The sequence below is a fragment of the Cardiocondyla obscurior genome, linkage group LG10, assembly GCF_019399895.1.
Source record: "Cardiocondyla obscurior isolate alpha-2009 linkage group LG10, Cobs3.1, whole genome shotgun sequence".
NCBI classification, from domain to species: Eukaryota; Metazoa; Arthropoda; class Insecta; order Hymenoptera; family Formicidae; genus Cardiocondyla; species Cardiocondyla obscurior.
The window spans coordinates 3975325-3996301 of NC_091873.1; the positions used below are offsets into that span (position 1 = coordinate 3975325).

The following is a 20977-nucleotide window of genomic DNA, read 5'->3' on the forward strand; positions in this document are numbered from 1 at the left end:
CTCTCTCTTTTTCTCTTCCTTCCTTTTATTCTTCTCTTCCTCGTCTAACGTCTCACCTTTTTCCTGCCTCTCCACCTCGTCTACGAGCGCACCAAATGTTCGCGCCGTATGCCTTGTGCGCCCGCAGCACCGCCGCCGCTCGTTTTCGTCGCCGTCGTCGTGCCGTCTGACGGCGCGTCCGCCGTTCGGCAAACGATCACCGCGTTCCGATACGGTGGATGACTCCGCCGGGAACGAATCCGTGAGAGAAGAAGAGGAGGCGGAGGAGTACAGGGCGAAGGCGCCGCCGCGATAAGTGAAGGAGAGAGACGATTTTTCACGAGCGCGCTCGCGATCAACGTCCCTCGGTCACGCGACAGATTTTCCTTCGTATTCTCTGCGAGTTTCCTTCCCTACGAGGCTGTACCTCTCTCTCTCTCCCTCTCTCTCTTTCTTTCTTTCGCCGTTTGTCGCGTCCGGGGCCATTTTGCCAAAATGATAATAACGCAGCGAGCCGCCGTTCGCGGGTCCTCGATCCTGCTCGCGATCCTCGTTTGGTGCCACTGCGTCTGTACGATCGTGCACGCGAGAGCACACCGTTTGAAGACGACGACGACCGCGAGTGTCCTCGGCAACGGCACCGAAACCACCGTCGACTGCGAGCTGGTTAGGCCGTTTTTCGACACCAAGAACATCACGCTCGCGCCTGCCACCGCGGACTCCTTTAAAAGTAAGTTTCAACTTTCTTTTCTTTTATTTTTTTTCCTTACAAAGGAAGAAAAGCAAAAATAAATTTTCCGTGTAATTATGTGCACCCTCGCGGAGGGAGGCTCGTCTTTGCGTGCACGCATCGCTCCGTTTCGAAAGTCGCCCTCGGGCAGCAACGTTCGGAATCAGGTGATTCTGACACGTTTTTGTTGGACGGACGGACGGACGGACGGACGGAATATCACGCTGAGAAAACGAACGAAGCGGACAGAAGCTTTTACGACGAGACGATCGTGAGCAAATAATCGAAATTTGAAAACGGGAGCATTTTTCTTAATTACTGCCAAGTTGCAGTGATTATTAAATCGTACAAGTGATATATAATTATGATAAATTTTCAGTTTGTTAATTATATATTATACATATAATATTTAAATTAATTAAATGTAATGTTAAAAGTCTATACGCGAGATAACTGAGTACGTCGACGTTCAGCCGAATTTATCGTTGGCCGACCGGTATTTTTGCAAATGTTAATTACGAGCCCTGGCTCGTCAAAGTAATTTCTTTCCTCAATATTGGAATGTTGAATTTAATCTTGAAGGCATCTCGGTATCCGCTTCAGGCTAGAGCGCTCCTAACAGCTCGCGACAACTTGGATTAACGTAGTAATTCGCACTAATTGAATAATAATTACTGGTAGTGCTTGTAATATCAGTGGCATTAATAGTTGCCGATGTTAAAAGCACTGTCGTAGTCAACGCCAACGATATATCCATGGTTTATTTTAAGAGATTATCAAAACTGTTACGCGCAATTAATATTCGACATTCGATATCATTAATATTAATATCGTTATCACAATTAATATGCAGTTATCGACATTTTACGTCGAAGCGCATATGATTTTCAGCATAAATTTGCCCGCGTTTCGCATGGGAAATTATTTCCAATCTGCCCCCTTTAAATAGTTGGTTGAATTTTTTGCGAGCTTAAAGATTTCCGCGGCCGCGGCTCGAGTAAACGAGCTTCGCAAAATTGTAAAATCAATTTGAGAAATAGTCCCGGTTGTTGCGGCATAAAAATATCACGGCTATCGAGCAGTCTGGAAAGAGGATCCGTTTTTTTTTTTTTTTTGGTAAAAAAAAGAGAGAAGAGAAGGCTTTTCAGTACATTCCGTCGAATTCGATCATGCGAACTCGATACGCGCGGGAGGCGATATGAAATTTATTACAAATACCCCACGAGGAATCGAGCCTGTAAATATTTACGTAATTGAATTTGGATGTTCGGAATAAATTTGAATACTTACTACGATCTTTCCGGAACGACGATCGACGGTCCCGTTGATTTCACGTGGCCTGGTCCGAAGAAGAATTTGGAAGAGATCCGGCAAGACGCGAGTTCGGCGCGCACAATCTTCCAAGATTCGAAAGATCGAGCCGCGAATCCGTCCGTCGCGTGTCGCGCGTGATGCACATGATTTTTTTTCTCTCTAACAATTTTTTTTTTTTTCTTCACCATATGTCCCATTCACTTCCTCGTTGATCGCTTAATTCACAACGTTTCTCGGAACGTTGGAATTAATTATATTGGCCAGCGCGACTCCGATGCAGCGCGCGTTGCACAACACACGTGTCCGCTTCTTCTTTTTTTTTTTTTTTTGTTATTTTTTTCATCAATCTCGCAAGCTGATTTACGAGACGTCTTATTTTTAACGGCCGGGAAATAAGAGAGGAACATTTTCACGAATTTAATAAGTGACGGTAGCACATTCCGCTTCCCAAAGGGGAAGAAATCAACGTCCCCTGGCAAGCAATTATATAGTACATGTACAATTATATGTAGATCAACGTCACATAGACGTCTTACGTCTTTCTCTTCCCTTTTCTTTCATCGTGTTTATCCGCGAGTTGACTCGCATTAGCTTTATTGTTCGACTGAATTGTTTACTTTCTCTTTCTCTCTTTCTTTATTTGTCAATTAAAAAAAAAATGCTTAATACAGTTCCGAATCAATTTATTTCAACAATCGACAACAGCGACTCGAATTAACTCGCAACATTTTATCGTTTATTCGCTTATTTACACTCACCTACTTTCCCTGTTATTTTTACACTCGTCTCTCCGTTTAATTATCGATTTCTACATTCATTTGCGCTTTTATTTCGCGCTGCGACCGTATATATATATTTTTAAATTCGATGCGGCGTTCGGTTCGCGCGAAACCGGTTCGCTCGCAGGCAAAGAGGAATGCACGTCACCGCGGGATTTCGATCGTTCGCGACGCCGCGCATTTTCTGATCCCGGTCAAAATTATCGCGCGGAAGCGCGTCGTTATTATTGCGGTGCGCGAATATTAATGTAACGCATTATATGCCCGAGCTCATATTTAATATGCAAATGTGGCGAGCTCTAAATTGGAGCTAGCTATATTTGGATTTCTCTGTGAATTTTGTTTCCTAGCTTCCCGCGGGCTAGAGTCTTTTCCCGGCGAATTTCGGACATTTTCACGGAAATTCTGAACAATATCTCTCCGAAATTACATTTTCTACGTAAAATCATCGTAGTTCAAATTAGTTACGATCGGAATAGAGGATTAACAGTTCCTGAAGATTGACGTCTCGAATTTTCGCGTATGTCAAGCTGGCTGTTTTTTCTTCATATTCTAGAAAAATAATTAGTCCCGCGCTATTTCGCGGTAAAATTAAAACGGACGGCGTTCTAGTTCTTCAAAAGGTCACGGTTTTTTTTTCCCAAAAAGAAATTTTGTTTTCTTTTTTATCTTTCAAAAATGTGGGTAAAATTTTAGGACTTTTCACAGTGCGTCACTGCGTTTGTCGTATCTGCAGATAAAGTGTCACTCGAGCTCCCGATGTGCCTTTTGGGAAATGCGAAATTGTAAATAATGCACAGTTAATATCCGATGCGTCGGATATCCACGCGAGGTATACGAACGTGCAATTGCGCGTGGAGAGATGAAAACCTCCGGATTAAAATTCGATAAAATATAATTCTGTGTGTGATAAAACAATTCGATACAATAGAATTACCGTCGGGCCGAATTACAGGGATTCCGCGTTTCAGATTTCATTTTATATCGCGGTCTCTTTTTCAATGGACTGGTGATGATATTTTATTTTATTTTATTTTTTTTCCCCCATAAATAGGTCAGATCACCGAACTCTTACATCACGGTGGGCTTTAACGCAGTTTATGCAATTTAACGAGCGAATAACTCTCGGCTACCTCCCCCGGTGCCCCAATTCGATTTAACCAAACGAGGAAGGGGAGAGGGCCCCTCCCTCGAGCTTTAATGGGTGACGTTGCTCGATATAATAAAGCGAAATATTTCTCTTTTCCAGCGACATGCGGTGGCAAGTGCTGCGGCGAGGAGATGGAGGAGCGTCTGAGGCAACAAGCCCGGGCGGACTTCCACAATCTGATCCATCATCACAGCAGAAGTCTACAAGGCCTTCTCGCCACCACCGCTGACTCCCTCCGAGGTAGGATAATCCACCTTTTAGAACTGCATTCTAACGCGTTCGCTGCCTCGCTGAATATTTTAAACCTGTACGCTTATTATAAATCTGATAGAGTTGCACTTTCGGTCTCGACTTATGAAAATAGCCCCAAACAAAAAAAGAAAAAAAAAAAGGAAAGATTATTTTTCTTCATATTTTCCTTCGTTATTATTTTATTTTTATTGATGTTCGTTAACTCTCGTAATTGAGAAGTAAAGTTATTTTAGACGATCATTTAATTTATCTGTCAGGTAATGAACCCTCTCTGCTGAAACGAGATAAATAATTCCGGTTGTATAATTTAATTAATTGAAATCAATTTGCAAAAAGTAATTTCAAGTAATTCGAATAATGATTTTCGATAATTTTTTAGACACGCTTTATTGCATTATAAAATGATTTATAACCGATTATAAAAACACATTAAATTAAATTGTAATTTAATAACGCGAATTATTGATTTTGCGACGGGCTATTGAATAAAATAAATTGCTTCTGACTTCGCGGTGAATATATTTTCGAATTTTATATAAAGTGAACAAATTTACGTTTTAAATTTTGCTTTGAAGAAAAACCACTCGTAATTACTAAATTAAAACTTTGTGGGGGAAAAAAAAGAAAGAGAGAGAGAGAGAGAGAGAGAGAGAGAGAGAAAGGGAAAAAAACTTCAACGTGTCAGTAATATCGAATGTATTCTCCAAAGTATTTAAAACTTGGCCCACTCCGTGAAAACCACCCTCGAGCATCAGCGGAATGACCAACGGTTTATACTTCGTTTCCGGTGTTTTGTCATTAGAATAACAGGGTTTTCAGCGCGGTTCGCTTTCGCCCTTCGGTGCGTTTGATTTATGGAGATTCTCGACCGGTGTATCGGCAAAAGCTGGACAAAAGGAAGGAAGGGACGCTCTCCTCCCTGAAAAGATCAGCCTCTATCGCTTTCATCGTATCCGTGATTCTTGCACACTGAAAGCCTCGATAATTATCGTGGACGATTTCGTGCTCCGACTCTCTCTCTCTCTCTTTCTCTTTCTTTCTTTCTTTCTTTCTCGAAGACTCTGCGGGACTCCCTCGAAGGTGAAGAATCGGAGTCGTTCTCCGCGTGCCGCCTTATACGGGGACAAGAAAGCGACCCGCTATCCCTCCTCTCGCAGATCCTGCGCCTCTCTACCTCCCCTGTTGTCGAGCCGATCTATCTCCTTAATTCCTGCACTCAGCCTCGTGCGCAAGATCGGCCACGCAAACATGTCACTCCTCATCTTGGTGCCGCGGGCGAAATTTGCATACGAGAAATTAACGCGCGATGTCAATCGTGATTCATCTTCATCGTTCCACATTACGCGCTTTATTGCTTTCAATTACCGCGTTGTCATTTAACTTCTATCGCGCGGCGATCGTGTGCCCGTCTTTTTCATTTCGCCCCGAGATGATGATTTCATCTTTCTGTTTTTTTTTTCTTCTTTTTTTTTTGACTTTCCGAGAAACGTTTTTCTTTTTCTTCCTTCTCCCTTCGTCTTTCGGCCTCGCGGCGGGAGCCGTTTCAACATCGGGCGATTCGGGCCGTACGGCTTCTTTAGTCATCGCGATTACGTGGTCAGTCCGGTATTTATACCGGGGGTATACACGCTAACCGGTGCCGGCGCGCGGGCAGAAAACGGAAAACGAGGTAAGACAGAGGATGATAGGCGGCGGAGCGTGCGCTGAAACGCGGCGCGGAGGCGTGCGTGTACGCGAGGCGCGTGTCGTTGCCTCGGTAACGCGGCGTCTAGAATTCAAGCGCAGCCTCCGCTTTCTGCTATTTTCGATACCGCGAAAACCGTATTTCTTCTCTCACTCACTCGCTCTCTTTCTTTTTCCCTTGTCCCTCGAATGTTTGTATCCTCGCGAATGTCGAGTCCGTTCCGCATTGATGTTCTTTTCTGAGTGGCTTTGCGAAAACCGAACTCTGCGATCCCCGGGGTTAGTGTCCCAGAATCAGTATTTCTGTTTAATACAGAAAAAAAAAAAAATTTAGGCTCAAAGGAGCACTTGATTTACACACCCATCTGATTAAGGTTGACGTAATTTCCTACTAACTCGACACGCACACGTGGTTATTGCCGGATTTATTTTCATCCGGTTCACCATGAAATCTCGGTAATTGAAGAAAAACAAATTTGAGACCCGGCGCTTTTGAAAATTTAGAATTAACGTAGTTCACCTCGACGAATAATGTTTTACAGAAGGAAAGTAAATATCGGTTTTCCTATTTAAAGAGAGAAAGAGAGAAAATAGGAATACTTGGAGAGGTGAAAAAGAGAGAGAAGAAAAAAAAAAAAAACGACGACAGACAACGGCTGCGGGATATCATAACGTGTATTTTTATTTGTCGTTAATTTTAGTCGCTTCACAAATCCGCGAGACATGTCCATTTAAAAATAAATTACACTCTGCTCCGTTGCGATCGCGGTGGGAAACTCGCTACGACTTTCGTCCGCGAAGCATAATTTCGAAGCGCGATGTCGCAAATCAGATATCGGAACCGGTATATGTTCCCTCGGCGAGCCCAATTTCAGAATCCGCGTATAATGTTTCTTTAAAAGAGAGGGCCGTATTTTGAGGAGGAATAGCGGCGTTTCGAAGTGGCTCTCGCTCGTTATCCGCCGAAAATCGGCCGATGGTAATTTCAAAGTTTTATATCATCGATATTATCGAAATAAAGATAACCAGACCTTCTTGTTCGCGGCCGATTGCCACTTCTCGTGATAAAATCATTAGACCCCGCAAGATGAACAGCTTCTAGGCCGCGCATAGATTCTTGCCGAGGCCACTTGAAACCTAAAGCGGGAATCGAGGAGCACTTATCGTCCGTCTTCTTCGTTTTACGCGTTCGCGCGATTAAGTGCGGGCCCCGCAATCGTTCTCAGCTTCGCCTCGAACAGCGCTTCTTCTCGTTTCCACTCGCGAAATCGCAAGTGGGTGGATTTGCATGGGGAATTACTTGATCGAGTTAGATTAGAGGAAACTGACGAGAGAGGCACAAGCGGACGAATAAATCGCTGACGCATACACGGGCTTGTGTCGAGGATGACTATCTTCATCCTTTCGAGCAACCTTTTTCTTTCGAAATTTCGTTGCGCTCGTTTTCTGTGAGAATTTCAAGTTCCCCAATACAAATAAGACGAGCCTCGCCAAAGACGAGTCTTCGGAAAAGGAAATATTTTTTGTCCCGGTAATATATGTTTCATCTATGCGTTTTTCTACCCGACATTCACGTGAAAAGAATTTTAAAAGCCAATCTCCGCTATTGTTGCCGTCTAATCTTACAAAGACCTTACAAAGAAGTTGATTTGTAATTTTATCGTTTTAAATTCTTGACGGACACGTTTGCGGGTATTTTTTTTTTTTTCTTTTTCGTTTTTGTCGCTGGATATATTTTATCTAGAAATGATATATAAACGAACACACACGAAGTCACTGAAAATTCTCGAGCGTTTACAAGTTTCGGTGGCTCTTTCAATATTTCTGCGGTCTCGACGCCGAGTCGCGTGCTAACGCAGCGTACCGAGATTTTCCTGTTAAATCGCCCCAGCTTAAATATTAAAAGAGATCGCTTTCTGTTATCTGTACAGAGACGGTGATCGTGCTGCTGCAGAGGTCAGAAAACAAGACTCTGGTGATGTTCGACCACGTGTACCGGTCAATGGCGGTCCAGAGCAGGTCATCGATTCGGTCGCTCTACCAGGCGATGACGGATTACGTGTCGCCGGCCAACACCCCGGACAATCTCCAGCAGCCGTTGACGCGCGAAACGCTCCAGGAGCGCATCAACGATTTCTTCACGCGACTCTTCCCGATCGCCTACCACTATGCCATTAATCCGCACCGGGACCAGCAGGACTTCACCGACAAGTTCAAGTCCTGCCTGTACGAGAGAATCGACGAGATACAGCCGTTCGGCGACACGCCCCAGGACATATTTAAGAAGATCGGCAAGAGCCTGGAGGCCACCCGAATTCTCGTGCAGGCGTTAACACTCGGTAAAACTGTCCTCGATAAAACCGACAATGTGTTATTCGGCGCTGCCGGCGGCAGCAGCCCTCAACAGGAGGCCTGCTACGATGCCCTGCTTAGGATGACCTATTGTCCGAAGTGCAAGGGAATCGGAAAGGCCGTAAGACCCTGCAGCGGATTCTGCACAAACGTGGTGAGGTGAGTGCGACGGCCGGTTTATTATAGAAAGAAAAAAAAAAAAAAGAAAAATCTTAAGAATCTCTGGAATGGCGCAGGGCTTATTGTCACGGTCGCGGAGAGGTGTTGAAAACCTTATCGGCGTGACAAATCCGCTTTTCCGGTATAGGCACAACGGGAAACGCCGACCGTTACGCGTGTTAAACTGTGCATGACCGAGTAATGACGCTTGTAATACCCGCCTCTCCCCGATGATTAAGCAACCGAATTGATAATTATTATAATTAATTTTTACTGTTATCTACCGGATCGGGAGATCGTGCCCGGCGTGTTGATCCGGTACGGCGATCCTTGTTCAAGTGTTATTATACAAATTATTCGTAATTATTAGACTCGCGCGTAATAATCGGCACGGGCCGAGCTCGCGATCTTTCGCGGGCCGCGAAATCACGGGAGTGAAAATGCAGGGCATAAATATTCGCAGGGGCTGCCTGACGGAGCCGGCCTCTGAGCTGGATCTCGCGTGGTCCGGTTACGTGGAGACTGTCGAGAGGCTGGTCGCAGCGGTGAGCAGCAATACCGATTACCACGGGCTGAACGTCAGATACGCCGTCCGGGAGTTGGACTCTCGCATTTCGGATGCCATCATGCACGCGATGGAGGACGGGCCGCGGCTTGAAGAAAAGGTAAGTGAGAGTTCTTAGCACTGTTGATCGGTTATCGCGTTCTTATCGTCACTTGAGCGTCAACGGCATGTTATAATTGCGAGAGGGGGAAAGAATGCTGCTTTCGCGAAAATCCAACGCGGAGGAAACGCGCGAAATTTTGCGTGACATCCATCGCGCACGGGAAAACTCTCGACCGTAAACCTTGCTATTTATCGAAATTTATCGGAGCGTGGAATATATTTGATATTTTCTCGGCATGTGCCCGCCGAGGACGCGTGTATACGTAACGCGAGCTAGGTATTGCCAGCTCGTCTGTGTCGTTTCTTTTCCGTTTTTCCCGGCGCTTTTCGCATTCGTCTTCCACGCGGCAGCTTACTCCGCCGTATTGCCCTTCTCGAGACAATTCCTCGTTCGGCGAGCACGCATAAGTTATGCACTCTCGCTCGCGCCGTTCGCTTCGCCGCCCTCTTTCGCAGTCGTCCCTCTCATCCTGCCTCTTCCTACCTCTGCCCTCCTCTCTACCTACGCCACGATTTCTCGTCCCTTCGTTCCGGTTCTCGACCCCGAGTCCCGACGAAATGGGCCGCTTCGCTCGCGCGCGGAACGCAATTAAAAGTTTCTCACACGGGCGGCCACGCCACGCCACGCCACGCCACGGCGCACCGCGCTGTGCCGCGACGACAGGAATCGATCCCTCCCTTCGTTCGTTCGTTGCATTCAGAAGCCAGATTCCTCGTCGTCTACACGGTTCTTCCTTCCCGTCGAAATCGATTCGCGGTGCGCCGATCGTCTCCGATTACCTCTTTTCTCTCTCCGCTTTACGTTCTTCTTAACTAACCGACACTTTTGCGGCTCCCTGGCGTTTATAAAGCGAACGACGAGTTTACGTCGTGACTGGTAAATTGGAAACTCTACGTTCGTCTCCGTTCGTGCTCACTTTGATTTCCGGACAGTTGAGTCTCGTTCGGTTATCCGTAACCTTTCAGTGAGATATACCGAAATATCCTTTCTAATCGCGCGAGTCTTATCCCGCATCGATTTCGGACTCGTCGAATTGCGAACAAAGGTTTGCACGGCCCGAATCGACCCGGGACCACGGGGAAAGAGGAAGAGGGAGGTTGAGGTCCAGAGCCCTCGTGGGACCCAGCGGCAGGTCCCCTTCCTTCTGCCTCTTACCTGTTCGTGCCTGTGCACCCCCCCCCTCGTGCGTGTGTGCGGCCGTTGCCGCGCGTATAGACCTGCTCCGACCCGTTGCATTCAGGGGATCTCTCTCACGAATCCACTAATAATTCCCGGCGGTCGGCGGCCCGGGCGCATTCTGCGAGCATTACGTGTCTGCATTCCACGTGCAGGGCCCCTACGATCTCCCTTTCGTTTTTCTCCCCCTTGCCCTCCCTCTCTGGTTGCCGCGTTCCGGGGACGGCGGCGTGGGGCCCAGGGGATCGTTAAGGTAGCACCTTAACGGCCTTTTTACGAAAAGACGCCCGACAAGGTGTTCCCCTGCACCCCTGGATGTCCCTCATTATTATTCATCCCGCGGCGCCCCGCGCTGCCCTTATATACACGAAGGCGTTTAACTTATTCCACCCGACCGACAGAACTCCCTCTCGCCCTCCCTTCTACCTTCTAGCTTCTCTATCAAGAGAGAAGTTCGACGAAAGTCACGTTATACCGCCCCGGATTAGCACCGGAATTCTAAGGCGCAAGAGAGTGGCCAAAGAAGGATTAACGAAAAATCCGGTGGACACGTTGTAATCTTCTTGCCGAAACCACGAGAGAGATCTCGTTGCCTTCGCAAATCGGATAAAAAAAAAAAAAAAAAAAGAATGTTAAACGGAAAGTATAGTTTGAGATAAAATTGAAACCTCTCGATAAACATCGGATCTCTTTCGTAGTTTTTTATAGAATTATTATTATTTTTTTTTTTTAAATAACAGTAAAATGAAACTGTGAACGAGGGATATGGGAAAAGAAAGAAAGTGAAAGTAGAAACGTTCTTTATTATTCGTTTCGATGGTCAACGATTTTTTAAGTTCGCGCGGGAGTAATAAATGTTATAAAATTATGCATACTTGGTATTAGTTAAAATTAAAATCTTATGGAAACTCTTTATCTAATTAACAAAATAAAGAATTCGTTCCAGTTAAATCTAAATCTTAAATGTTAATTGAAACCATTTATTTCAAGAACAGTTTTGCTATGAAATTTCGAATATCGTTTTTTTTTTTTTTAATAGATTTCTTCTAGATTTTCATTTTACTTTTATCATTGATATCAAAGATCTTGAACGAAATTAATTTTCTTCTTTTCTCAAGCAACTTATTAAAATAATTGCAAATTATTTTCATATAAAGTATTATTTAAGAAGAAACATTTTACAACAATAAAATTCTTCGTTTATCTAAAACGGTAAACACGAGTGAATGTTAAAATTGATGTTCGCGGGTCAAGTCGTCGTAAAGAGTTGTCCTTTATTCACGATATCGCCCCGAGATTCCTCTCACAATGTTGGCCCGAGCGCTTTCATAATTGGGTGAGAACGAAATTGTCATTTCGCGTACCTTTCGCTCTCTTTCTCTTTAACTCCGTTCAAACAGAATTAATCTTTTATCATTATTCGTCTTTGCATTTTCTACACCTTTTGTACAACATTCTCTCATTTCGGAACCTTCGAACGCGACTGGCTTTCTCGGGGAAACACTTAATTCGAGAATCCGTAATTCTCGCCGTAAAAAAGATCGCGATGAGCATCTATTTTTTTTTTCTTTAATTTTTCAAATAAATTAAAAGAGGATATACATCGGTTAAAAAAGTTTATCTTGCGAATAAAAAAAATTATACGCGTGTTATTCGCTCGTGATAATTTTTAATAATAATTTTATATAATTGTTTCGCAACTTCAACAACGTGACGAGCAAGCAACACGTGTCGCTTTGTGAATATATCTTGGTTTAGGGTACTTGACGACGACAAATCTCTTATACCATTGTAAATCGCTTGAGTTTCGATTTGGCTCGCGCATGGTTGCCCAGGTTTGACCCAGATTCGCGATGGACGGATTACCGTGTAATTTGGGCAAACGTATTTACATGTTATCGAGTTCAATCGCTTAATCGGGCCTGGGAGGGTGTTAGGTCAGTCCGAATGTGGATATACCCGACATGTCATATCGGATAATTTCGTCCCAATGAAATCCGATATTGAGATAAATGTCAGTCTGGAGTAACAGCTTTCCAACGTTAATTTCATACGTTTTATTTAGACTGCATGTTGTCCTTCTATTTCATTCTCTCATTTCTTTTCTGCGCACCTGCGATACAATAATGATGAATTGATGCGATGGAATTTGCTCGCTTAAATGACGCAGCGATATATAATTGACTGTTAGATTAATTAATTAAAAAAAAAAAAAAGAAAAAAGAAAAATAAATTAATAACGTTTCGACGCGATATTATTATTTAATAAAAATTATAAATACTGACGAAAATAATAATAGCACTTTGATACGACTTTATCACCCTGCAATACTGAAAAAGATGACGACAAGCGAGCCAAAAATACATTAATTCCAAGTGGTCAAGTAGATAAATTATTCTTTCCAGTAAAAGTTACTCTGCCGTGACGATGATTATCTCCGACACACGTTTTGACGCATTGTTCGAAAAGCCGCGGAGAACTTTATTCCAATGGAAGATATATTATCGCCGAGCGAATTTCACGTTGATCCCGCGATACGTTCCGTTCCCATACGTGTCGGTAATCCCGACGTTGAGGACAGGTTCTTGGCGATCTCTTCTGCAGACGTTACGCCGCGATGATTCGATATCGATAACACGCGTATATCCATACATATGTGTAACTTTAGCGATAAACGTCGGTGTTGGCGCAGAAATCACGATGAAGAGAATTTCTCCACTCTCGTCCTTTTCGCGCCCGATATTCCTTTTTTTTTTTTTTTTCCTCCTTCCTCTCCTTCCTAGAGATAGATATACCGCGCGGTTTCTCTGGCTTCGACCCAGCCTCCTACGCGGTCGATATAATCATCCGACGACGAAGGAACAACGCGTGCACCCCGCAGAACCGCGGAGGAGGACAGGGCAGGGGGAGGGGGAGGGAAGAGGAGGGTCGGACAGATGGGGAAATGACGAAGAAGAGGTGGACGTGAAGGAGATGAAGGAAGTGGAAGAGAGGCATTGGCACGGTGCCGGCCGAGGAATCAATGACCCATTCCCTTCATTGGTATTTTCGGTGCCTACTTCGGATAATTGCGTGCTCCGTTGCGTGCTCCGTTGCGTGCTCCGCGTCGGCCGCGAATACGCACGATCAGCGTGTGTGACTCCGCTCCGGTTCGTCCCCGTCGAGTTTGACGAAACTAAAGCCGGCTCCGCAGAAGCCGGAGCCTCTCGCCTCGTAAGATCCAGCGAAACTGGTCGAGTTCCTTGTCGACGGGATCTCGGATCGCGTGTGCTTCTCCCCCGAATCTCCGGCTTCGATCTGAAATACTCCCGAGCTTCCTCGGAGCGAAATAATAATAACGTAACTATCTGCCGCGCTTCGCGCAAAAATTTACGACGAACTCGCGGGTCGCTCTCTTCTTCTTTCTATCCGAGAACTTGGAACGTCTCGCTGTCGTTTCGACATGGGCGGAAAATATCTGCTTCGTTTCCGCGAACGTTTCAGATGCTGCCGCGATACCCGTGGCGTGTCTATCTTTAGATCGCGGTTAAAATCGAGACAAAGCGCGAACGTAATCGATTTCCCGCGAGCCTGCCGGGACGAGGAAAATTTCCCCGACGGCGATCCGCCGGGTTACGTGCATGAATATGAATCGTTTTGTAAGATTTATAGTTAAGGTACCATTGTGATCGGAATACATTCCGAGAAATCGATCGGACTGATGTCACGATTTTATTTCCGCGGGCGGTATTAGATGCTATCGCTTTCGACCACCGTTCCTTGAAGTGATTACGTAGTCGTTGGGTCTAGGAAATCGCAGCGATTTGTATGAGATACTTGATTTTTCCATCCCTGACGGCTATTGATTCGCTCCGTGACGCGCGGCAGTTAAACGAGAATAATCTCCGCGGATATACGACCGAGCGAGAAAAAGAGGCCGTTTTCTGCTGCAGCGTAGTTCGGAAAAACATAAAATATCGGAAGGGAGGGGGGAGGAGGAAAAATTTCTCACAACGCGGGGACGGATTCGTCTCGACTGCTGGATGCGTCATTCTTGTATTTTCCATCGCGCGAGGGGAAAACTTGCTCGTAAATATGAAGCGCAGGAACGTTGCGTCGCGTTGCGAAACAATTCAACGGCTCCGGGACACGAGAGAACACAATTTCGCCAAGGTTTATGCTTATGAGTATCCTATATACGAATTCATTCCTCGCGCACCTCCGGCGAGAAGTTACGAAGGTTGGAATTCGCGAAGAAGAGGGTAAGGTCTCGGGGAATTTCACCAATAAAAAGATATCCCATCGGTAAAAGTCTTACCGAACTTATTAGCGGCGAGAGATAAAGTTATCGAAAGGGCGAGCCATCAGGCTTGATAACCGTGCGATAGCGAGAATACATCTCCAAAGATCATCGGAATGAGAAGAGTAGGAGCGGTGGCTTCCTAAAAGGGAATTCGAGCGAACCCATCGTACCTGAAGGAACCTTGGTGCACATCCCCGGTCTCTCTTTCTCTGCCTCTTAATCTCCTTTCCTTCCTTTTCTCCGTTTCTCTTTTCTCTTTCTCTCGTCTTCTCTTCTTTAAGAGCGTGGTCCCTTCCGTGCGTTTCTTCGCTCGCTCGTTGCGTTCGTCCCTTCCTCCTTCGATCCACCGTTCTTTCTTCCTCCGCCTGGAACATTGAATCTCGGCCTGCGCGGATGAATCGGGTGGGAGCGAGACGGAATATGGAATAGTCGAAGGTGGAAGACCACCGATCGCGAGAGGGCGAGAGGAATGCAGAGCGAGGAGATCTCGCTGTTGCCATGTGACCGGCTGCATCGGCCGTGCGAGGCGAGCGAGCGCCAACGCATCGACGACAATTTTTCCGCGGACCCCGAATGTACCAGAGCTGAGAACTGCTACTTCTTCCGCTGCTTCTTTTTCCTATCGCCCGCCTATTCCCGGCGTTACGTCGCCTCGGATCTTATTATGTGTCGCGCGTAATTTGTGCGTACGCGCGTGGTCGTCGCCTCGTTCAAATCTGGCCCCGTTATCGTGGAATTCCCTGCGAAAAAAAAAAAAAAGGGAAGTCTCCTTTTCTCTCCCCGAGATACGCGCGTTTAGTAGAAAAAAAAAGGGGAATTTCTTCAAACATATATCACACTTATTTCGTCGCTAGATTAAACGAGAAATTGTAGGAAGACACGTATACGGGAAAATTAATGTTATGATTTATTGGTGGAAGGAGGGAGGGTCATTGAGAGTAGATGTTTAAAAGCCGAGCTTTTAGAGGGGAAAAAAGAAAGAAGGAAAGAAAGAAAGAGGGCAAGACGTCGGCGAAACGAAGTTTGGCTGGAAGGAAACGGAAGAGGGTACCTCGCGAGCGAAAGAGACGGACGAGAAGGTGGCGAGGGGGACGCTTACAGGGGCGCTCACCACCTCACGGCGCGCCCATTGCATTCCACGCATCCCTCGGCGTTTGCCGGCCGCTTTGAACCGGGCCGACCGACCGACTGCCCGAGGATCGAATACTATCGATCGTAGTCATTTTGCGGGACCCGGCGCGGGTCCCGTTCCGCTCCGCTCGGCCTTCTCGCATTTTATTCGAAGGTGGACCCACCTCGCGGGAGTCGGACCCAGGGCCCCCATTCTCGCTCGGTCGCGCCTAGAAACGTCCCTCTCTAAATTACGGTCGCATAATTAAGCTCGCGAATACAATTAGTCGAGTTACTACCCGTGGTCTCTTTCGCCTTGTCATTATCTTATCGTCGGCGACTGGAATAAATGTGCCGCGAGGTGTTGCATATTTAAGCGTGTCTCGTTGCGAGACCCGAGACTCTTGTCAGTCGCAAAATAAACGACTAAGAAAAAAAAAAAAAAAAAAAGAAAAGTAAAAAAAAAAAAAAAAAAAACTCGGCAGTATACAACATTTAACTTTGATCCCAAGGCTTTATTTCGAGCCTAATCGCTTCCCCGAGGATCGCGGGGCTCCGATCGAAGGCGCTCAGTTACCAATTCGATTCCCTCGTTCGAGTCCAGTCCACCCCCGCGTGCCCCCAACTTCGCGAGCCCGAATAACCCAGCCGTTATCTGCGATCTGCGCCGCAGACATTGGCGAGGTACGACCTCCTCTCTTTCTTTAATTCGCGAGCGCGAACAGGCCGAACCGAAGGCGCGTTTCTGACGTCACCGGCCGTGGCTAAATTGGCTGAACTTTGAGCCGCCGAACAATCACCCGATCGCCGCCGTCGTCGCTGACGAACCCGTCTAGCCGCTCGTGGAATCTGTCGCGTGTCCGCAGCTGAGGAACTCTCTCGACGTCGTCAGATAATTATATCGACCGGCGCGGGGTCGATTGCGTCTCGGAATAAAGTGATCCCGATCTCTGCCGTCGTCCGAGTAATACCGTCCTATTTCCCCTTTTCTTCTATTTATTACTTATTCTTGCGCGAAGCATACCGACAGCGGCGAACAAATAAGGAGTTTGCGTGCTCATCTCATCACTTCCGCGACATAAAGACGCGTTACCGCCCGTGTCGCTCGAGGATGTATATCGTGGCCGTGGCATCGAGCGTATTCCCATAGGAGATGTCAGATGCGTCACACGATAGATACGCCCGTTCCGCAGAACGAAATAGGTATAGTACTTAATATTCTTCGCACACGACCCTCGTCGATCCGCCGGGACGACGTGCTAGCGCGGTGCGGGCAGCCGGGTTGAGGATCCTTGGAATCGGTATTGTCTCCCGTGGTAGGTGGAGCAGGATGCGTTATTATTCATCAGCGGTTGAACGCGATCCCGCATTCTCTCCTAACCGACGACTATTATTATCTGCGTCGCCTGTCGCGCGCTGTCGTCGATCTCGGAAATCTCAATTCCGTCCTGCGGCCAAACGCGGCGTCGTGGAATACGAATCGTGGCCCGATGCGAACGACATGTTCGCGATTCGAAACCTGGGCTTTCTCTAGAAAAATAGAAAGTCCATACACGCGGAATAGCTTTTTTCCGTCCGATTGAACTTTCGCCGTTGGGAAAGAAACGTAAATTAATCGTGATAATTATTAATTATGCAAACTGTCAAGTTGAAACGAGCTTTATGCCCCTTTTGCATTCATGAGCCTTTGTTAAATTCAGTTGATATAAAACATCACGACCGGTGAGTAACTGCAGGTCGATTTGACTATCTGTAATGAGATATATTATTTGTAAGCTTTCACGAGAAATAAATAAACCATGGTCGCCGATAAAGTTATCTAATTGCATAACGAGCAGTCAACGTGTCAAGAGGCAACACACGTACGCTTTGTGCTTAGAGCACCTCGACTAAACGCCTCGCTTTGATACGGTAATCTGTTTCCTAGCTGAATAGTTCTTGCATTCCATTTGAACCACACACGCGCTGTGTATCAATTACCCCGGGTTGGCTATCTTTGCGAAAGGAGGCCTGGCCTCTTATCCGAATATGAACGAGATCTCCGCTTCGTCGTGCTCTCAATTTCACGGGCGTGTTTGAGCGGCCTTTTCTCCCCCGACCCGCTCTCCCCCTCCCCCCCGGGGGCCGTTATCGGTACAGTTTATCACTGACATGAATATCGACGGTATCGATACCGCAATTACCACCCTCGTTTTGCTGAATACGCGACAAAAGATCGATGGCTCCTCGTATCTTTGTTAGAGGATATTTCCTTTCGATCGAGATTATTTTCCTTCGCATATTTCCGCCGCGATCGAATCGAAATTTAACTTTCGTATCTCATTTCACATAATTTCTATACATATAATTGATCTTTGCGATCTTTCACGTTTGTTTTAAACTCGCCAAATATTTCGGTCTCTATAGAAAAACTTCCTCTTTTCTAAAAACTTTCAAGTATACTGGAATAGCGCGTGGATATCGCTATCTTTTTAGAGTGGTGGATTTAAGGCGTCTAAATTTCCGGCGTTTAGAGGAGGCTTAAGCCGATTAACGATCGTTCGTCACGCGGCTCTTTCGGAGATCGCCGCGATATTATTCGGTGCGTGCGAGCGGCGCGGCCGAGCGCGGGCGCGTTAAGCGATAACATCCTAATCTTCTAATCCGGCTCGTTTGTCCCACGAGCGAGAAGCGGAACTCATTGCAGTCATTTGCTGTAGAACGGGTCAAGGGTAAAGCCGGGGGCCTCCGGCCGGTAGGGACAGTAAAGCTTCGCGTGTTACGCTCCGAGACGGGAGGACGGGTCGCGAAATTTCTCCGCGCAGCGGAGATTTATTTCCGCTGATAGTGTCATCTCGCTCGTGCGACATACAATTTGCATCTCTTTCTTCTTTATTTCTTTGGCGATGCACGGTTAACCATTTATATCTGCCCGCGTTTAGACAAATATAATCCTCGCGCGCTTGCGTCATATTTCGGACAATGGAATTATGTCGGCGGAGATTACATCATTGGATGTTTATGGCAGGGGTTCTTTTAGAATTCCTGATTTCAGAGATTTCCACGGAAACTCGATGTGCCCTTATAAAATTATTTTATTGTACATTACGTTTCTAAATAACTGTAAATTAAAAAATATAGTTTCTTATGGGGGGTTTTTTTTTATCTGGTTTGTTATTTATTAATTATTTAATTGGTTATTCGGTTAGTTAATATAAGACTAGAGCACGTTTCATTTACGCAGAATATCTTAACCTCCTTATCTGTTTCTTCCTTCAGCGAGAAGCAATGAAAGAAGAGTTATTAAACCGTCAAGCTAAACGATTTAAATCAGTTATAACGCAGATATGCTTTAAATGCCAGTCTTATCTACGTAACTGCACTTTAGAGTCGCTAGATATCTCTTTTTATGAATTTAATAAGAAATTATTATAAAATCTTCATTTCTTATAAATAAAAAAAAATCGCTGATTTTAGCTTTGCGCAATAAAACAACGTAACAGCGCAATTTGTATATAATACGTGTTGCCTTCGATAATTTTTAAATCGCGAGCACAGCACAGTATAAAAAATCGCAATGCGGCGGTATGTCTTATCGTAATTTTCTTAAGATAGATGCGTGGCGTACGAGCTCTCTTCTTTCTCGCCTCATGTTTCGTTTACTTCGCTCGAGCAGGGAACGAGGACGGGAATATCGAGGGAAGGAAGGACAGAGGAGTCGCGTCTCTCGGAAGAAGAGAGAAAAACAGAGGGAGAGAAAGAAAGAAAGGAAGAGAAAAAAAAAAAAAAAAAAATGAGAGATCGAGAAGACGAGAGACGAGAGAGCGAGCGACGTTTGAACGCCCACGCGTGCCGTCTTAATTACGCTCGGCCGGCCGGTTTTACGATTATGCCGCCTCGAAGAGCCCGAAGAGCAACCGCCGTACCCGCCGGGGCCCGAGGCTCCTTTTATGGGCCGCGTTAAAAAGTAATTAGGACGGAAAGGCGGCGCGGGAACCGTCGCGGGAAAGATGTCAACGATAATCTTAATGACTATTGTATGAAGGCGCGCGCGGCGCGGTTGATAATACGATAAACGCGCTTTTGACTTCTGCGTTGCGATCTCGGTAATGATAAGAGGCTTCGTTACCTATCACGTGGCCCGGCGAAAATCGCAGAAGCGATTCCACAGGCCGTCGTTGGGGCGAAAGCTTAAAATATCTCACGCGAGGAATTTAGAAAAGGTCGCGTACGAAGAAAAAGAAAAAAAAAAGGAAAGAAAAATTTTAATACGACGAAATAATTAAGACGAACGTTGATAGATGAGACTGGGGATAATAGAAGATCTCGAAAAGGCTCACATGCGTCAAAAAAAATTAAGTGTTTGTTATATTGATTTTACTGATTGATGGGATTGATAATGATGGATAAACGAAGGCGATAAAATTGAAGCGGATGTATATATACGTAACCGATTAGATCGGTGATGATATAATTACGAGGTGTTGAGCAATATTTTGCGTCGAAAAAGGAATTTATGAATTTCGAAATCTGTATTCGCCGTCCCGCGCGTGAAACTTTTATGGAGAGAATTAAAATTATGAATGGCTAAGGTAATTCTTATCGCGTGATCGACTCTTTCGCCAGAGTGGACGACGTTTATCATTTATTGCCTGTGAAAAAGTACTGGCGGATTTCACCACGTGGCATAAAATTTCGAAAAATCGAGAGATCTCATTTCAAGCGAGTCGAGAGGATGAGGGGAGGGAAAAAAAATGTAGCGGAAAATGGAACGAAGGGACGCGTTTTTACCAAATTGTTTTACCCAAAATCGCTTCGGCGAATGGGCATTTGGAACAAAAGCGGGAACTATTTTCGATTCGTGAGCGATAGCATTCCCTTTTTTCTTTTTTTCCTTTTTACTGCTGCAGCAGCAGAAAACTTTCGCTTCAAGTGAAAACTCTTTTATCTTCGCGATCGAGCTTTGCACGCTGACACGTCGGAACGCTTAAAACTTTTATGTACGCGATGCGAATCGACCATGTTATAGTCTCTCCTCGGCGAGATCAAGTTAATATCGCTCGCTCGGCGGAGTGCGATTTGATAATTTTCGCCCGCTGCGTGATTGCGTTTGTGGGACCTCTACGTGATCCATAAATAACAATTTACAATTTAAGCCAGCTGAAATAACGCGAGTTCCTGTACACTGAAAGGCAGATATAGCATTTGCTGTGGCGAGCGGCAACGGCGGCTGGCGTACGTGACTTCCCCCTCTCTCGGTCGCCGAGTACGGGGTGGTGTATAGGCCGCGTTCCCCCTCAGTCCTCTGTGACCGGTGCTCCGCAACATATCTACGCGCGCGCTTCGTGTGAGATTCGACGCAC

At 45.8% G+C, this 20977-nt stretch overlaps 1 protein-coding gene across 2 annotated transcripts in view; it reads left to right on the top strand.

Moving 5' to 3' along the window:
* Positions 1-147: 147 nt before the first annotated feature.
* Positions 148-20977, top strand: part of Dally (division abnormally delayed protein) — a 37040-nt gene continuing 16210 nt past the window's right edge. For both annotated transcript variants that reach the window (XM_070662791.1, XM_070662790.1), the window contains exons 1-4: positions 148-709; positions 4052-4192; positions 7819-8398; positions 8862-9063. In XM_070662791.1, coding sequence (XP_070518892.1) covers positions 475-709; positions 4052-4192; positions 7819-8398; positions 8862-9063 — 1158 coding nt within the window. In that variant the 5' untranslated portion in view covers positions 148-474. The remainder of the gene's footprint in view (positions 710-4051; positions 4193-7818; positions 8399-8861; positions 9064-20977) is intronic.